Source organism: Mytilus galloprovincialis, chromosome 1, assembly GCF_965363235.1.
Source record: "Mytilus galloprovincialis chromosome 1, xbMytGall1.hap1.1, whole genome shotgun sequence".
Taxonomy (NCBI): Eukaryota; Metazoa; Mollusca; class Bivalvia; order Mytilida; family Mytilidae; genus Mytilus; species Mytilus galloprovincialis.
In genome coordinates this window covers 45,062,627-45,077,243 of record NC_134838.1, presented here as the reverse complement: position 1 = coordinate 45,077,243, position 14,617 = coordinate 45,062,627, and the positions used below count along the sequence as shown (strand labels likewise).

The following is a 14,617-nucleotide window of genomic DNA, read 5'->3' as shown; positions in this document are numbered from 1 at the left end:
AAATTCAAGAATACCTAGGAATCATTCCGAATCAGCCATTTTAGTCATTTTTGTTGATTAAAATTTGATAAGAATGGAACCATCGGTGTAGCAAAGCCATTTAGTGTACGCCCGAACATGAACACCAAGATAATGTGAAAGTCTTCTCACACTACAATGTATATCACAGTTTAATTAGATAAATGCTAAAAATAATATATCACAAGAAAAATCGTCCTCATATTAAAAGTTGTTACTTGCACCATTCAGGACAAATTCCCGTGCATAAAATGTTTGACAACTTATTAGCAAAACGATGGCAGTTATTTTTAATCAAATGGTACTTTCCAAACTTGGTGACGAAACTTCTTGCACATTTATATAAACATCCCAATGGAACGGAACTATATCCAGCTATTTCACTCTCCATTTTGGCGGAACATAAATCCCCATTTTTTGGGTACACTGTTTGCATATTAGCATTGGACAAGCTATTTTCATTAAATGTCGAGTTAGTTTCCCCGCTATTTCCATTAAGAGCAGAATATAATGTCTTGTTGCCGACATCTTGAAAATTCCCAATATTTCCACTTCCAGCACCGAACTCAATAAAGTATCCTTCGTAGAATATCCATCTATGTACAGGTCGTAACGTGCTTCTGGTTGGAGAATGATTCTGAGGCTCAGGTGATTTCGTGTTATTTTTCTCCCTGACAGATCTTTTACCAATGAGATTTGGATATTTCTCTCTGAGATCCTCAATATCTTGCATATCATAACCTAGCGTTCGCATTTTTGCTTCTATCTGTAGACATTTGAGGTCAGTGACGCCAAAAAAGTAAGGATTTGTTTGGTTAGCCGTTTGTTCTGCAATTTAAAAAAATGAATTCATTTATACTTGTATTTACTTTTTAATCAGTATAGCAGTAGTTGCGTTTATAAAGTTTTTGCCTGATATTTGATTTGCCTTGATGAGTTTTATAACTTGCAGAGAATTATCTCATATATTTTCTAATTGCATTTTGTTTTATATATATTACTAGTATTTGTATGTATAGAAGAGACATAATTGCTTTAGATTTTCAGTTTATTTTTCAATTTACACGAGGACCTATAGATGGGGTTTGCAGTATAGAGAATGATGAATGCATAAATGAGGACCTATAAATGGGGTTTGCAGTATAGAGAATGATGAATGCATAAATGAGGACCCTCATGGGGGTGTTAAAGTAATCACATAATCACAAATGTTTTGCCAATATAATCACATAATCAAGAATTATTGTTTTAAACAAGATAATCAAATAATCAAAAATTATGTCCTAGATTATCAAGCCAGTAATCATGAAATATTTTGTCTGGCAATAAAATTATCACTATAAAAACTACCAAGTTATCACATAATCAAAAACTCCACAAAGAGGCTCATAAACCCATGTAATAATTTCAAACAAATTCCTTACTGTCACATCCGGTCTCTCCAGTCTTTGTCATCGCCTTTGCTATAGTATCTAAAAATGTACCAGTAAATACTCCATCAAGGGTATTAAGACTTTGAACAAGACATAATACTTGGCACGTGGCGAAAACCACCTGAAATACAAAATTTGTCATGAGCTGCAACTGTGTTGAAAACCAATTTTATATAAAAGTCTCACAGAAATTTATATGTCTATAATGATATTCGACAGGGTTGTCCTATACACAGTTGTATTTTCACAATGTATATCATCTATAACAAAAAAAGTATATACTTTGCCCGTTGTAATGTTGAATTGTATGTTTATAATTATACCAGAGACATGATAATACATGCATGTATTATATGTCTCTGATTATACTTAACTTAACAATAGCCGAATGTCATACCGTGACAAAACGAATGACCGGTGCGACAGAAACATTAATTATTACATTTGATCTAAAATTACTTTGGATCAATAAATAAACTGTTGTATATATATTTAACTTTATTTTAATGTTTTGTGTACTTTTTTCCTAGCTATTTTTATTGTTTCATTTCTTTTTTTATCATTATTATTGATTGTGTGAGTCCGCAAGTTAAAAAATTACATATTAATAAAACTTTGATAAATTAGATGACTGTAAATGGACAATCGTTTCACTGAGTTTTGATATCAGACTAATTGAAAATAAAACAAGGTATACAGGACTTACCAAACGAATTCTCGACATATTCCAAATCATTTGATAAGTTCCCAGATATTTTCTAACCTGAATTGAATATTCCCACCTGATAAATGACAGAACAGGGGTCAACCTTCGTCAAATATTGTTGCATCAATTCCTTCAGGCTATTTATCACTTCCGACTATGTAAAAATACCAATATGTTGTCGTCATTTTTGGTTTTTTAAACAAATACATACTATTTACATGTTTATTATATACTAAGAAGTAAATACAGGTAACTTTCAAAGGCAATATAATCAAGTGAAATTAGAGCAATCAATCGTAATGATTTCGATATATGTCATGGTAGCAAAGGATTTATTAAACCAAAAAAGATCTGTATAACGTCATATCGTTGGACGAGCTTATTTGCAATTGACTGAATGTAATTATAAAATGTGTGTTTTTTATACATTGACTAGAGGTATAGGGGAAGGGTTGAGATTTCAAAAAATGTTTAACCCCGCCGCATTTCCCCCCTATCCCAAACCAGGAGCCTCTGGCCTTTGATAGTCTTGTTTCAGAAAAAGGGAGAAGGTTTGGATCCATTAAAACGTTTAATCCCGCTGCAAATGTTTCCACCTGTCCTAAGTCAGGAATCTGATGTACAGTAGTTGTCGTTCGACACATTCCCCATTTCCATTCTCAATTTTATTGTGGTATGTTTTTGCTTTAATATCACAAACGCTTTCAACTCTTAACCAATATAGGCCCTCGAGCATAGTTCTCAGATTATATCGGTGCTCAGGCTAACACGGACGTGATATAGAAAAAGCCGTATAATATAAGTTTCTATATAAATGACATGTAACGGCCAAATTAAGTCGTCAAATCTGAACATACATGTATTTTAAGGATTAAGAGCCTCCATGAAGCCGCTGTGTCGATATTATTCTTTTTTGTGTATTTTATGTTCAAATCGTTTAGGTCTGCTCCGATTTCTTTCCCGGGTTTGACTAAATTGACAAACATCATTCCCAACAGGAAATTAAACCACTTATCTTGGTGCAAATTAAAGACCACCATCAGACAAAAGGTAATCACTTGAACATCGAACATCTTAGTACCGCACTATTATAGTGTGTGATAACATTGTGTGAGGGAATTCGACGTTTGATGTACCACTGTTCACTCCAGTGCAATTTATGACAATACCACTGCATCAATCAGAATTATTTTTTTGCAGTGTTTTAAGAAATGATTTTGCTTTGCTGTCGCGTATTATTTGTGAAACATTCAATGTTTTAAAAAGGCGAATTTTCTTTATAAAGTCAATGATTATGTTGACTTTTGAAGGCCAAACTTTCTACAGCCTTAAATACGCTAATGAAAGATCCAAAAACTATACCAATACATAACGACATGTTTATGAAATTATAACAAATCTATTGGTTAACAAATTTTTACTCGTTATTGCAAAATAATGAACTTAATATATCTGACATTTTCTCCCTACCCAGTTTACCCCTATACATTTTTATGATGTGGACTGGTCATTGTTATTGAATCGTAGGCAATTTGATTGGATTAAGTTGTTATTAGTTTACCTTCAAACTTGTTTATGCTTTTCATATATGACTATTGAACAATTAGAACGTGCATGAATGTGTACGGTAACTAAAATGACCTTCAAACTGGACACTGGACGAGTCAATATTATGTTTTATCAATGAAAGTTAAGGTATGAAAGGTAAGAATTGCCACTTATTCGATTTTCACAAAATTTTCGGAATATACAGTTGAAAGGTTATTTTTTAAAAGCCTATTGTGAAGAGTAAAGAGAAAGTTTACAAATAATACGTTTTGTTCCATTAAACAAGTCATTTTCGAAAGAGAAATACCGAAATATATTTTACGCACGACTACGGCAGGTAATATTATTTATCATAATAAAAAAAAGCATTTTTCAGTCTCATTGGAATATGTTGATTACAATTAATCCCAAACTTAAGAAGTAAGTAACTAAAGTCAAAATATGCCCGATCTGCCTATTTCTGCACATCAAAAGTCAATACGATCGTTTTAAAGTCAATTTCGTCTACCTCACAAAATCTTGTTAGGCACTATAGGATATATCCGTGTTGAATACCGTACTTTGACCTATAATTGTTTTCTGTGACAGATTTTGACTTAGGTGGAGAGTTGTCTCCTTGGCACTCGTACCACATTTTCTTAAATATCTAAATATGCAATATATCTAGTGCAAACATCATGCTCAGTGGCGATATTGGCGGGTCAAATATATAGGTAATACCTAGCAACCAGATTCTTCTCTTCATCAAAACCCTTTGTTAGACATACTAAAATCTCACAATCTCACACAGGTAGTAGACATACCAACAAGAAAGCGCTGACTTGATTTACTGTGCATGTTAAGTCCATCCATAGTAAACAGAGTAGAAACATTACCACCACTAGGAGACCATGACATAATTTTCAGTGAAATTAAATTTTCCCTTTCAAAAGCCAAACAGTTACCACACAAGGTATTAATTTACATACAAACATATTGAAGGAAGACCAGTTAGAACTAAATGTAGACATATGTGGAATTAATTCAAAACAAATACACTGACTCAAAGTATCCAAAAGCATATACCAACTAAGCTAATAAAACTCACCTAACATGGATGAGGGTCATGAATAGATTCAATTTTGAAAAAAAAACCTTATAAATAAGAAAATAAAGAATAAACATGATGGCAGACACATTAAAAAATGTAAACAAATTAAAACACAATTTCAAATAGAAATGAGAAATGTATTACTGGAAATACATTGAAAATTAATATTTGACATCAAAATACAAAAACCTGGAAATCAGAGATTCAACAAAAACTCTTTTTTAAAAACATAAAAGGCCGAAACAATGAAAACATTGGTACATGTATTTGCACCTCTCAGAAAAGAAGGTTTACTATACATATAGATTCTCTGAAAAAAAGCAAATATCCTAAATGGACACTTTAAATTAAAAAAAAAACTAACAATACTTTTAGATATTTGGATGATATATTGGCTCTCAATAATGACGACTTCAGTTTGTATACTAAAGAAATTTATCCTGTTGAACTTACTTTAAATAAAGCTATAATACTATAACAATGACCACAGCCCTTTCCTCGATCTTGATATCTATATCATTAACGGGACGCTTCATACAAAAATTTATGATAAAAGAGACGAGTTTTCATTTCCTATCGTTATAATTATCCATTTTTAGATGGTGACGTTCCCTTGTTATAATTTTATATGTGTTTATATATCTCAACTTGTACGATTTGCTCGTGTATTTAACAACGTATTAGATTTTGGCGAAATTACTGAAAAAATTATTACACCAGGGTTTTCAATATCAAAAACTAGTCAATACATTTACTAAATTTTATCATCGGTATAGGGAAATAATTCGTAAATATAAGTCAACATGCAGACATCTTATACGCTCAGGTATTTCACATCCAATCTTTCATGGTAATATTCTTTATAAAGCACAAAAATGTCAGTATTCACCTCAAAAGCTAACAAAACCTTTAAACAAACTTATTAAAAAGGGATATAGTTACGATACTGTTGTCACGTCATTAAAGATTGCATATTTTGGCTTTAATATAAATATTGATTCACTTATAGGGTCTTTGCATCGGAATGAAACACATTTATTCTAAAACATGTGTTGTCATGACACGGGTTATGTTCTTCTCATATATTTCATGATGGTATAATACTAAAACCCTAACAGGAGGGATTGTATCAGATATTCATATGATGAATACATAATCTTTCAATCAGTTTAATTGATGTCTGGAGCTGACATGTCAGTAACTGCTAGTAGTCTGTTGTTATTTATGTATTATTGTCATTTTGTTTATTTTCTGTTGTTTCATATTCTGACATCGGACTCGGACTTCTCTTAAATTGAGTTTTACTGTGCGTATTGTTGAGCGTTTTTTTTTTTCTATATTGGCTAGATGTATAGGGGGAGGGTTGAGATCTTAAAAACACGTTTAACCCCGCTGTAATTTTGCGCCTGTCCCAAGTCAGGAGCCTCTGGCCTTTGTTAGTCTTTAATGATTTTTACATTCGGATTCGTGTGTATAATTCGGAGTTTAGTATGACGTCCATTATCACTGAACTAGTATACAAATTTGTTTAGGGGTCAGCTGAAGCGGACGCCTCCGGGTGCGGAACTTTCTCGCTACATTGAAGACCCATAATCCGTTGGTGGCCTTCGGCTGTTGTCTGCTCTATGGTCGGGTTGTTGTCGCTTTGACACATTCCCCATTTCCATTCTGAATTTTAATTTAAATCACCATTTACATCTGAGTCTGATACAGTAGTCCCTGACAAAAGTCCATTAACAATTCTAATAATCGACAACATAGGCATCTAAAACTTAATTAAAATCAATACAAACAGGAAAAGTACCTCAAGATTGGAATCATGCAAACGTAACACTATTTTTAAAAAAATAAGAAATTATCATCCTGAGAACTATAACCAATCTCATTGTCGTGTTTTTCCTGCAAATTATTAGGACACATACTTGCAAGCAACATCATGAAACACCTCGAATCAAACAACATACTTTGTGACTTGCAACACGGTGTCAGGGCAAATATATCTTGCCAATGCCAGATAATTACCCTTATTCACCAACTGTCATCAAATAACGACAAAAATATACAAATCGATTTAGTCATCGTGGATTTCACAAAAGCCTTTGATTATAAGTTCCTCTTAACCAACTACTATACAAACTTCGGCTGTTTTCTGCTCTTTGGTTGGGTTGTTGTATCTTTGAAACATTCCCCATTTTCATTTTGAATTTTACATCTAGATACAATCTTTCCTATCGAATCGTGCATAAACAATTATACTAGAAAACTATTCCTCTGACAATATATCAGTTACACCAGGTGTTCAATAGAGCTCTGTATTAGGTCCTATACTATTTTAGATACATGTTAATGACTTACCTGACTATTTAAAGCACAGTCAATCCATGCTCTTTGCTGACGACAGCATCATTTACAGACATATAAAATCAACATCAGATTGTCACTAAAATTTCAAGAAGACATAGAAGGGACAATCAAATTGAAACAAATCGGACTAATGCAGTTCCATGCCGACAAAGGCAACATACTCCGAATGACCACAAAGAAAAAACCTATTCATTTTTATCATAGCATGAATCATGGTCACATTCTTGATGCAGTTGAAAATACAAAATACCTCGGAGTAACAATATCAACAAATCTAAAGTGGAACAAACACATTCAGAACATGACACCTAAAGCAAACAAAATCGACCATTGCATTCATTAGAAGAAATCTACAGAGCATACAAAGCACTTACCAGGCCAAATTTTTAATACTGCTGCACCGTCTGGAACACCTAATTTAACAACCTGACAACAAAGAACATTAACGCCAAAGTCCAAAGACGTGCAGCAAGATACGCATGTTCTAATTACCAATACACTGAAAGTGTTATAAACATGCTTCCCGTTTGAATGTTATTACACAAGTAATTTTAGGGCCCTTTATAGCTTGCTGTTCGGTGTGAGCCTAGGTTCCGTGTTGAAGACCGTACCTTGACCTATAATGGTTTACTTTTATAAATTGTGACTTGAATGGAGAGTTGTCTCATTGGCACTCATACCATATCTACCTATATCTATTAACACTCTTCATTGGCCATTATTACATGAAAGATGACGTAAAGCCGAATGAACATGTTCCTTGGAATTCTGCATAACAATAATAAAAAAAAAAAAAAAACTGGAATAAATTACATAAACAAATAGCCTACAGCACCACTACCTTCGTGCATATTATATGATGCAATCTTGTTTTTATCTCATGATTACCCCCCAAAAAATAAAACTTGATAAAAGTTGAAAAATATTACTTACAAATATAAAAATATAATTTTATTTCTGGTAACTGGTTATTAAGGAAGCTCGCGTGTCATGTTTTGGAATTTTGGTCAGCTTTTCGGAATCCTCTGGTTTTATCCATTTTGAATGCCTTAACAAATTTTGCCTGGTGACCCCCATTTTTCTTTTAAAAATTCATTTACATGTGTAATGATAAGCTGTCTGTTAAAGTCTAATAAAATTTTAATTATTTTTTAATAGTTTTTGAGGACTTAAACTTGTCAATGATAAAGCTATGAAAAGTCAAGAGAGAACATTTTCCCGCCAAAATTTCAATGGCTAATACTTGAAAACAAGCACGGTGACCTATATATATATATATTTTGCTCTTTTCTTTATTAATCACCTTTTAATATTTGCTAGTGTTTTGAAAAGTTAATTATTTTGAAACTGAGAAGCCAACTCCCTTAAGTATACAAAGAAGAAGAAACATAAAGACAGCACATAAACTGTACATGACTTAATGTAATTCTCAAATATATTTGCCGGTTAGGTCCGAAGCACTATTCTGATCTATTCTGGATTTTAATACTTTCACCGCCGGAACACTCAGACTAGGACTATTACTAGTATACTATGTTTCACAATTATTCAGATCTGAGATGTCAAATAAAAAAAGAACTTGACCACTTAGTTACAGTGGCGGATCTAGAAATTTTCATAAGAGGGGCCACTGACTGCCTAAGGGGATACCCGATTTCGTCACGCTTCAGTGATTCCCTATATAGCCAACAATTTTTTTTCTGAAAAAAGGGGGGGGGGCCGGGCCATAGTTATAAATTGTGACTTGAATGGAGAGTTGTCTCATTGGCACTCATACCATATCTTCCTATATCTATTAACACTCTTCATTGGCCATTATTACATGAAAGATGACGTAAAGCCGAATGAACATGTTCCTTGGAATTCTGCATAACTATAAAAAAAAAAAAAAAAAAAAACTGGAATAAATTACATAAACAAATAGCCTACAGCACCACTACCTTCGTGCATGTTATAAGATGCAATCTTGTTTTTATCTCATGATTACCCCCCAAAAAATAAAACTTGATAAAAGTTGAAAAATATTACTTACAAATATAAAAATATATTATAATTTTTGGATGGGGATGTTCCTTTGGCACTTTATGGTGTTTACATTTCACAACTCGTTCGCTATGCCCACGTCTGTTGTGGCCGACGTTTTAGATTTTAACGAACGTAATCTTTTTATTTCTGGTAACTGGTTATTAAGGAAGCTCGCGTGTCATGTTTTGGAATTTTGGTCAGCTTTTCGGAATCCTCTGGTTTTATCCATTTTGAATGCCTTAACAAATTTTGCCTGGTGACCCCCATTTTTCTTTTTATAATTCTTTTACATGTGTAATGATAAGCTGTCTGTTAAAGTCTAATAAAATTTTAATTATTTTTTAATAGTTTTTGAGGACTTAAACTTGTCAATGATAAAGCTATGAAAAGTCAAGAGAGAACATTTTCCCGCCAAAATTTCAATGGCTAATACTTGAAAACAAGCACGGTGACCTATATATATTTTGCTCTTTTCTTTATTAATCACCTTTTAATATTTGCTAGTGTTTTGAAAAGTTAATTATTTTGAAACTGAGAAGCCAACTCCCTTAAGTATACAAAGAAGAAGAAACATAAAGACAGCACATAAACTGTACATGACTTAGTGTAATTCTCAAATATATTTGCCGGTTAGGTCCGAAGCACTATTCTGATCTATTCTGGATTTTAATACTTTCACCGCCGGAACCCTCAGACTAGGACTATTACTAGTATACTATGTTTCACAGTTATTCAGATCTGAGATGTCAAATAAAAAAAGAACTTGACCACTAATAGTTACAGTGGCGGATCTAGAAATTTTCGTAAGAGGGGCCACTGACTGCCTAAGGGGATACCCGATTTCGTCACGCTTCAGTGATTCCCTATATAGCCAACAAATTTTTTTTCTGAAAAAAGGGGGGGCGGGCCCCCTGCCCTCTACTCCCCCCCCCCCCCCGAATAGTCCTTTCAGGCTCAGACAGATACGAACATTTGAAGTCAAGGGCTAGTTTAAAAAGTATTTATTTATATTACCAAGGATTTGTATAGTAAGACATACTATACAAATCCTTGATATTACTACAATGTTACATAAAGTTCAAATATGGGATTCGGCAACAAGTTTGGAAAACTTTTATATAAAATTCGTCGGGTACTTATAAAGTGAGAAACGGAATCGAAACGAAACGAAACGAAATATAACGAAACGAAACGAAATATAACGAAACGCAACGAAATATAACGAAACGAAACGAAATGAAAAAAATGAAGAAACGAAATACAACGAAATGAATCTGACCCTCATGTTATGCATTTGTGTGGTGCTGTTGATGTAGTTAATGTAGTTATCATTGTTACAACCACGTTAAAACAGTATCTTCTATACTATTAAACGAGAAGACCTCATTTTGGGTGTCGCTTCTCTTCTTTCCACAATAAATTAATCATCATGCCTCTGTGTCCTATGGGTTCAGTGCATAATCGCATTTGTCATCCATTCATATGATTATTCAGATTGAGTTATTTTGGGTGAAAAACGAGAAAAAAGGCGTCCGGATTTCCGTCATTGGGCGAAATTTTAAGTCAGATTAGACTTCCGGTTTGCGTTTTTTCTCACATACATTAATACTACGAATACAGTGTATTTTCTGTCTTATATCCGTCATTGGACGAAATTTAAGTCAGATTAGACTTCCGGTTTGCGTTTTTCTTTTTACTTTGAAACAAATACATATACTACGAATAAAGTGTATTTTCTGTCTGATATCATTTTCAAGTTTACTATCCACGGCAGTCACAGGGTTTATTTAATAGGGAGGGTCTGAATAATATATCAATGACCGCTGTGGATCAATTATTAAACTGAGAATTGACTGTAAAAAGAAAATACACTTTCAGGACGTCTGGAGCGGGTGTTTTTATGATCGAAATTTCAGGATTGACCATTTCGGGATCCGGGATTTCTTTTCAGTTTCGAATTTCGGGATGTCGAGATATTTAATTTGTATAATAAATTCAGAACCTCGGGATTTCATGTTTTTAAGCCCGGGATATTGGGATCAGGGCCCCTCCGAAGTGGCGGATCCAGAAATGTTCATACGCAGGGTCCCGTTGACTGCCTAAGAAGGGGTCCGCTCCGGTCATGCTTCAGTGATTCCCTATATAAGCAACCAATTATTTTTCAGAAAAGGGGGGGGGCTCCCTAAATCCGCCTCTGCCCCGATCCCCCCTTTAATGAATGTTCATAATATACAGATAAGCGCTAAATTTATTCATGTGTCATTAAAATTAATAGAGAACAAAAAAAAACATTTGTGGAAGAAGGAGGAGCCGGGCTAGAAAAACAATTATCCTGTCCCAAATTACCTATGACTTTTGATACCTTTTCTGAAATTCTCAAGTCGCTAAATGTTTTACAAAAAAAAGAAAATGTGGTATTATGAATGCCAATGAGACAGCTCTCCACAAGAGACCAAAATGACACAAATTAACATTTAAAGGTCACCTTACGGCCTTCAACAATGAGCAAAGACCATACCGCATAGTCAGCTATAAAAAGCCCGAAATGATAAATGTAAAACAATTCAAACGAATCCACCCGCCCTTTAGAGTAGTCTAGTCTGATGAACAGAACGTTGTCTATATGTCGGACTAAACTACTTTCAAAAGTAACTACACTCAAAAGTAATGATTTCATGGTTCAGTTTGAAAGCAACTTAACCAAAGATATTGGTTTAACCTACACACAAGTCCGAATTGCTGTCAGTAAGATGTTTCAATATATCTATATTGAGATAATCAGCTTGCAACACGATGTAGATATTTGTTAATCACTTAAAACATGGTGGACTCTTTCTGACCATCTAGGTATGTTGATTTTCTTTCTCATCGACGTCAGCAGCGGATCCAGTCATTTTCAAAAGATTGAAGGGGTCTCCAACCCAGGAGAAAAACATTCCAAATTTATATCTTCATTCAAATTCATGTTTGGTAAAAAGGGAGGTTCAAACACAGGACGTTCACCTCAGATCTCTTTTTCAGTTCAATTTAGTTTTCGTTATGGCTACTCGTCAGCCGTTAGCATTTCACATTTTTAATTTCTTGTCAAATACAACTTGGCAAATTCAAACTTAGGGAGATACCATTTGATTTTTATGGGCTAGGATGAAATTTTTTGTCCTGCATTTTATTTAGTTGTAATCTCTGTCCTGCCTTTTTATATTTCACTATATTTGGTCCTGCCTTTTTTATATAAATTTATCCCGTTTTTTTGCCCAGTTGCTCATCCTGCCTTATTTTTTACTAAACAATCCTGTCTTGCCTTTTTTATACTCAAATCCCTGTCCTGCAGGATTTTTTTTTAATTTCATCATAGCCCTCTCCCCCTCCCCCTCCCAAAAAAAATCAAATGGTAGCCCCCTTAACTTGGACTCGGAACTTGGAATAAAAAAAACAATTAATTACCTTTTTAAAATCAAAATCCTAACCTCCTATAACAATGTAAAAGATTTATTATATATAGGCCTATTTCGTCCATTTCGTTTCGTTTCGTTTCTTCATTTTTTCATTTCGTTTCGTTTCGTTATATTTCGTTTCGTTTCGTTGTATTTCGTTGCGTTTCGTTGTATTTCGTTTCGTTTCGTTTCGATTCCGTTTCTCACTTTATAAGTACCCAAATTCGTCTCCCGAAAAAGTCCAGGGTTTTTATTCATACTTAAAAGTATGTACTTGTTATCATAAAGTGACCTGAAAAGGCCGGATTCTAAAAAGAATGAATAGGCCAAGATTATAACTCAAAAGTGTGCTGAAATAGTGTACGTTGCACGTGCATGTAGACATTGGTGTTTATAAGTTTGGCGGGAAAATGTTATGTAAATCACGTGATAGGAAGTTTCCATGGCCGTTCAGAAGAGAGAATCACATGACAAACAAAATATTGACAAACGTGGGGACCTTGGCAAGGTGCCCTATACTACAGGTATGAAAAGAGAAAGTAGCGATGGCTGAGACAAATTAATGAAGATGAAGAAATCAGAAACTCGGTCGACAACTCTACCAGCAGTTCTGAAAGAATATGTCCCGGAATATGACCCAAAATCTTCGGTGTAAGTTGTTTACATTGGCAATGAAGGTCGTGGCATGCATCGATAATCAAAATCGATGAAAAATATTATAATGCACGCGCCAATAAGTTGTTTACCATCTAAAGGTTACAACTGATATTAGTTCGAATTTATTCAAATTGTAGCACATATAAAAAAATCTGTTCCAAACAAACAAGACGCGTTTCAGTCGTTTAACACCAACAGTTTTTGCATGCACATCTCCGATAGGGAATGTACACGGATTCCACTGTACCCTCGCAGCTCTTGAGGGATTCTTTGGATAACGGAGGAATCTAGGAATACATACATACTATCATTCCAGAAACCACTGGTTGTATTAGTCCAAATATAAATTATAACGTCTTGAAAGGCTATTATAATTTTTTCTTTGACGCCTTACTTCGACGTCAAAGAAAAAGATTATAATAGCCTTTCAAGACGTTATATTTGACGCCTTACTCGACAAAAAAAAATTATAATAGCCTTTCAAGACGTCATAATTATTTGGACAATGGTTGTATATATGTCTTCTCCATCCAGGTCATAGTGACTCTGGTCCCTGTGTTCACATTGGCAGACTCTGCATCCTAATTAGAAGCTGCTTCACTTTTAAAGTCGGCCCCTTTAATTTGCATACAAAAGGATTTAAATACAATATGTTATAACTAATATATGTTAAGACATTCCGCAGATAATGGGAATGAAAAGATTTACAAGAGTTGACAGACATGACCAAGCAACCTTTTATTAAACTTATTGCTATTTGTCTGCCCTTACAGGTGTTACAATGACCCAGTACATAGATGTATGCTACTGGCAGGTATCTTTAAATTTGTTGTCAATTAAGCCTGGTATCCTGACCAAACCCTGTCTTTGCGTCAGTTTGGGTGTAGTACAATTCACTTGACCACTAATAAATCAATGCTGAACAGGATTGAATAACTGAGCATATATATGCCAGGGCTCACGCTACAAATGTAGCATGCATGCGCCTGGGGCACCAAAGTCTCTTTCCTGTCTGTCAATTAACTTTGCCTGACCATTAAAAGCGAAATATAGTCGCCCTGTAGTTCACGATACTCGCTTTTAGTCACTTTCGTCATCGGCAATAATTCAGTTTTTACTTTTAAAATAAAATTCAAAGATATAAATGATTTATTTTCTTAACAAGTTCTTGTCCAGAATGATCATCCTTATGGAAGAAATATAGTGAATTATTTCAACTCGAAAAAAAATATAACACTAACTGTAATTTGGGCATGGTCATAACAAAATAAAGCCTTTAAAGGGATTGGATTCAGTAAATTAAATATGTATGTTCAAACAGGAACAGTTATATACTGTAAAC

At 34.0% G+C, this 14,617-nt stretch overlaps 2 protein-coding genes across 4 annotated transcripts in view; one reads left to right on the top strand and one right to left on the bottom strand.

Moving 5' to 3' along the window:
* Window positions 1-152: 152 nt before the first annotated feature.
* LOC143075672 (uncharacterized) lies at window positions 153-2,368 on the bottom strand. The gene is made up of 3 exons (XM_076251201.1): window positions 2,158-2,368; window positions 1,443-1,572; window positions 153-846 (listed from the first exon to the last, which is right to left on the bottom strand). The coding sequence occupies exons 1-3, from the start codon at window positions 2,185-2,187 to the stop codon at window positions 233-235; spliced, it is 774 nt and encodes a 257-aa protein (XP_076107316.1). The 5' UTR covers window positions 2,188-2,368; the 3' UTR covers window positions 153-232.
* Window positions 2,369-13,051: 10,683 nt separating this feature from the next.
* The window catches only part of LOC143075614 (uncharacterized), a 75,059-nt gene continuing 73,493 nt past the window's right edge, over window positions 13,052-14,617 (top strand). For 2 of the 3 annotated variants that reach the window (XM_076251106.1, XM_076251099.1), the window contains exon 1: window positions 13,053-13,269. In XM_076251106.1, coding sequence (XP_076107221.1) covers window positions 13,181-13,269 — 89 coding nt within the window. In that variant the 5' untranslated portion in view covers window positions 13,053-13,180. Of the gene's footprint in view, window positions 13,270-14,617 lie in introns of all 3 variants that reach the window. The other variant, XM_076251115.1, reaches the window with a different exon arrangement.

What these genes read in the sequence shown, in the direction of transcription:
- LOC143075672 (XM_076251201.1), bottom strand. Translation starts at nt 2,187, where the DNA reads ATGATTTGGAATATGTCGAGAATTCGTTTG. An exon ending in ATATGTCGAGAATTCGTTTG is followed by an intron (nt 1,573 to 2,157) that starts GTAAGTCCTGTA and finishes TTTGTATTTCAG; the next exon opens with GTGGTTTTCGCCACGTGCCA. An exon ending in TGGAGAGACCGGATGTGACA is followed by an intron (nt 847 to 1,442) that starts GTAAGGAATTTG and finishes TTTAAATTGCAG; the next exon opens with AACAAACGGCTAACCAAACA.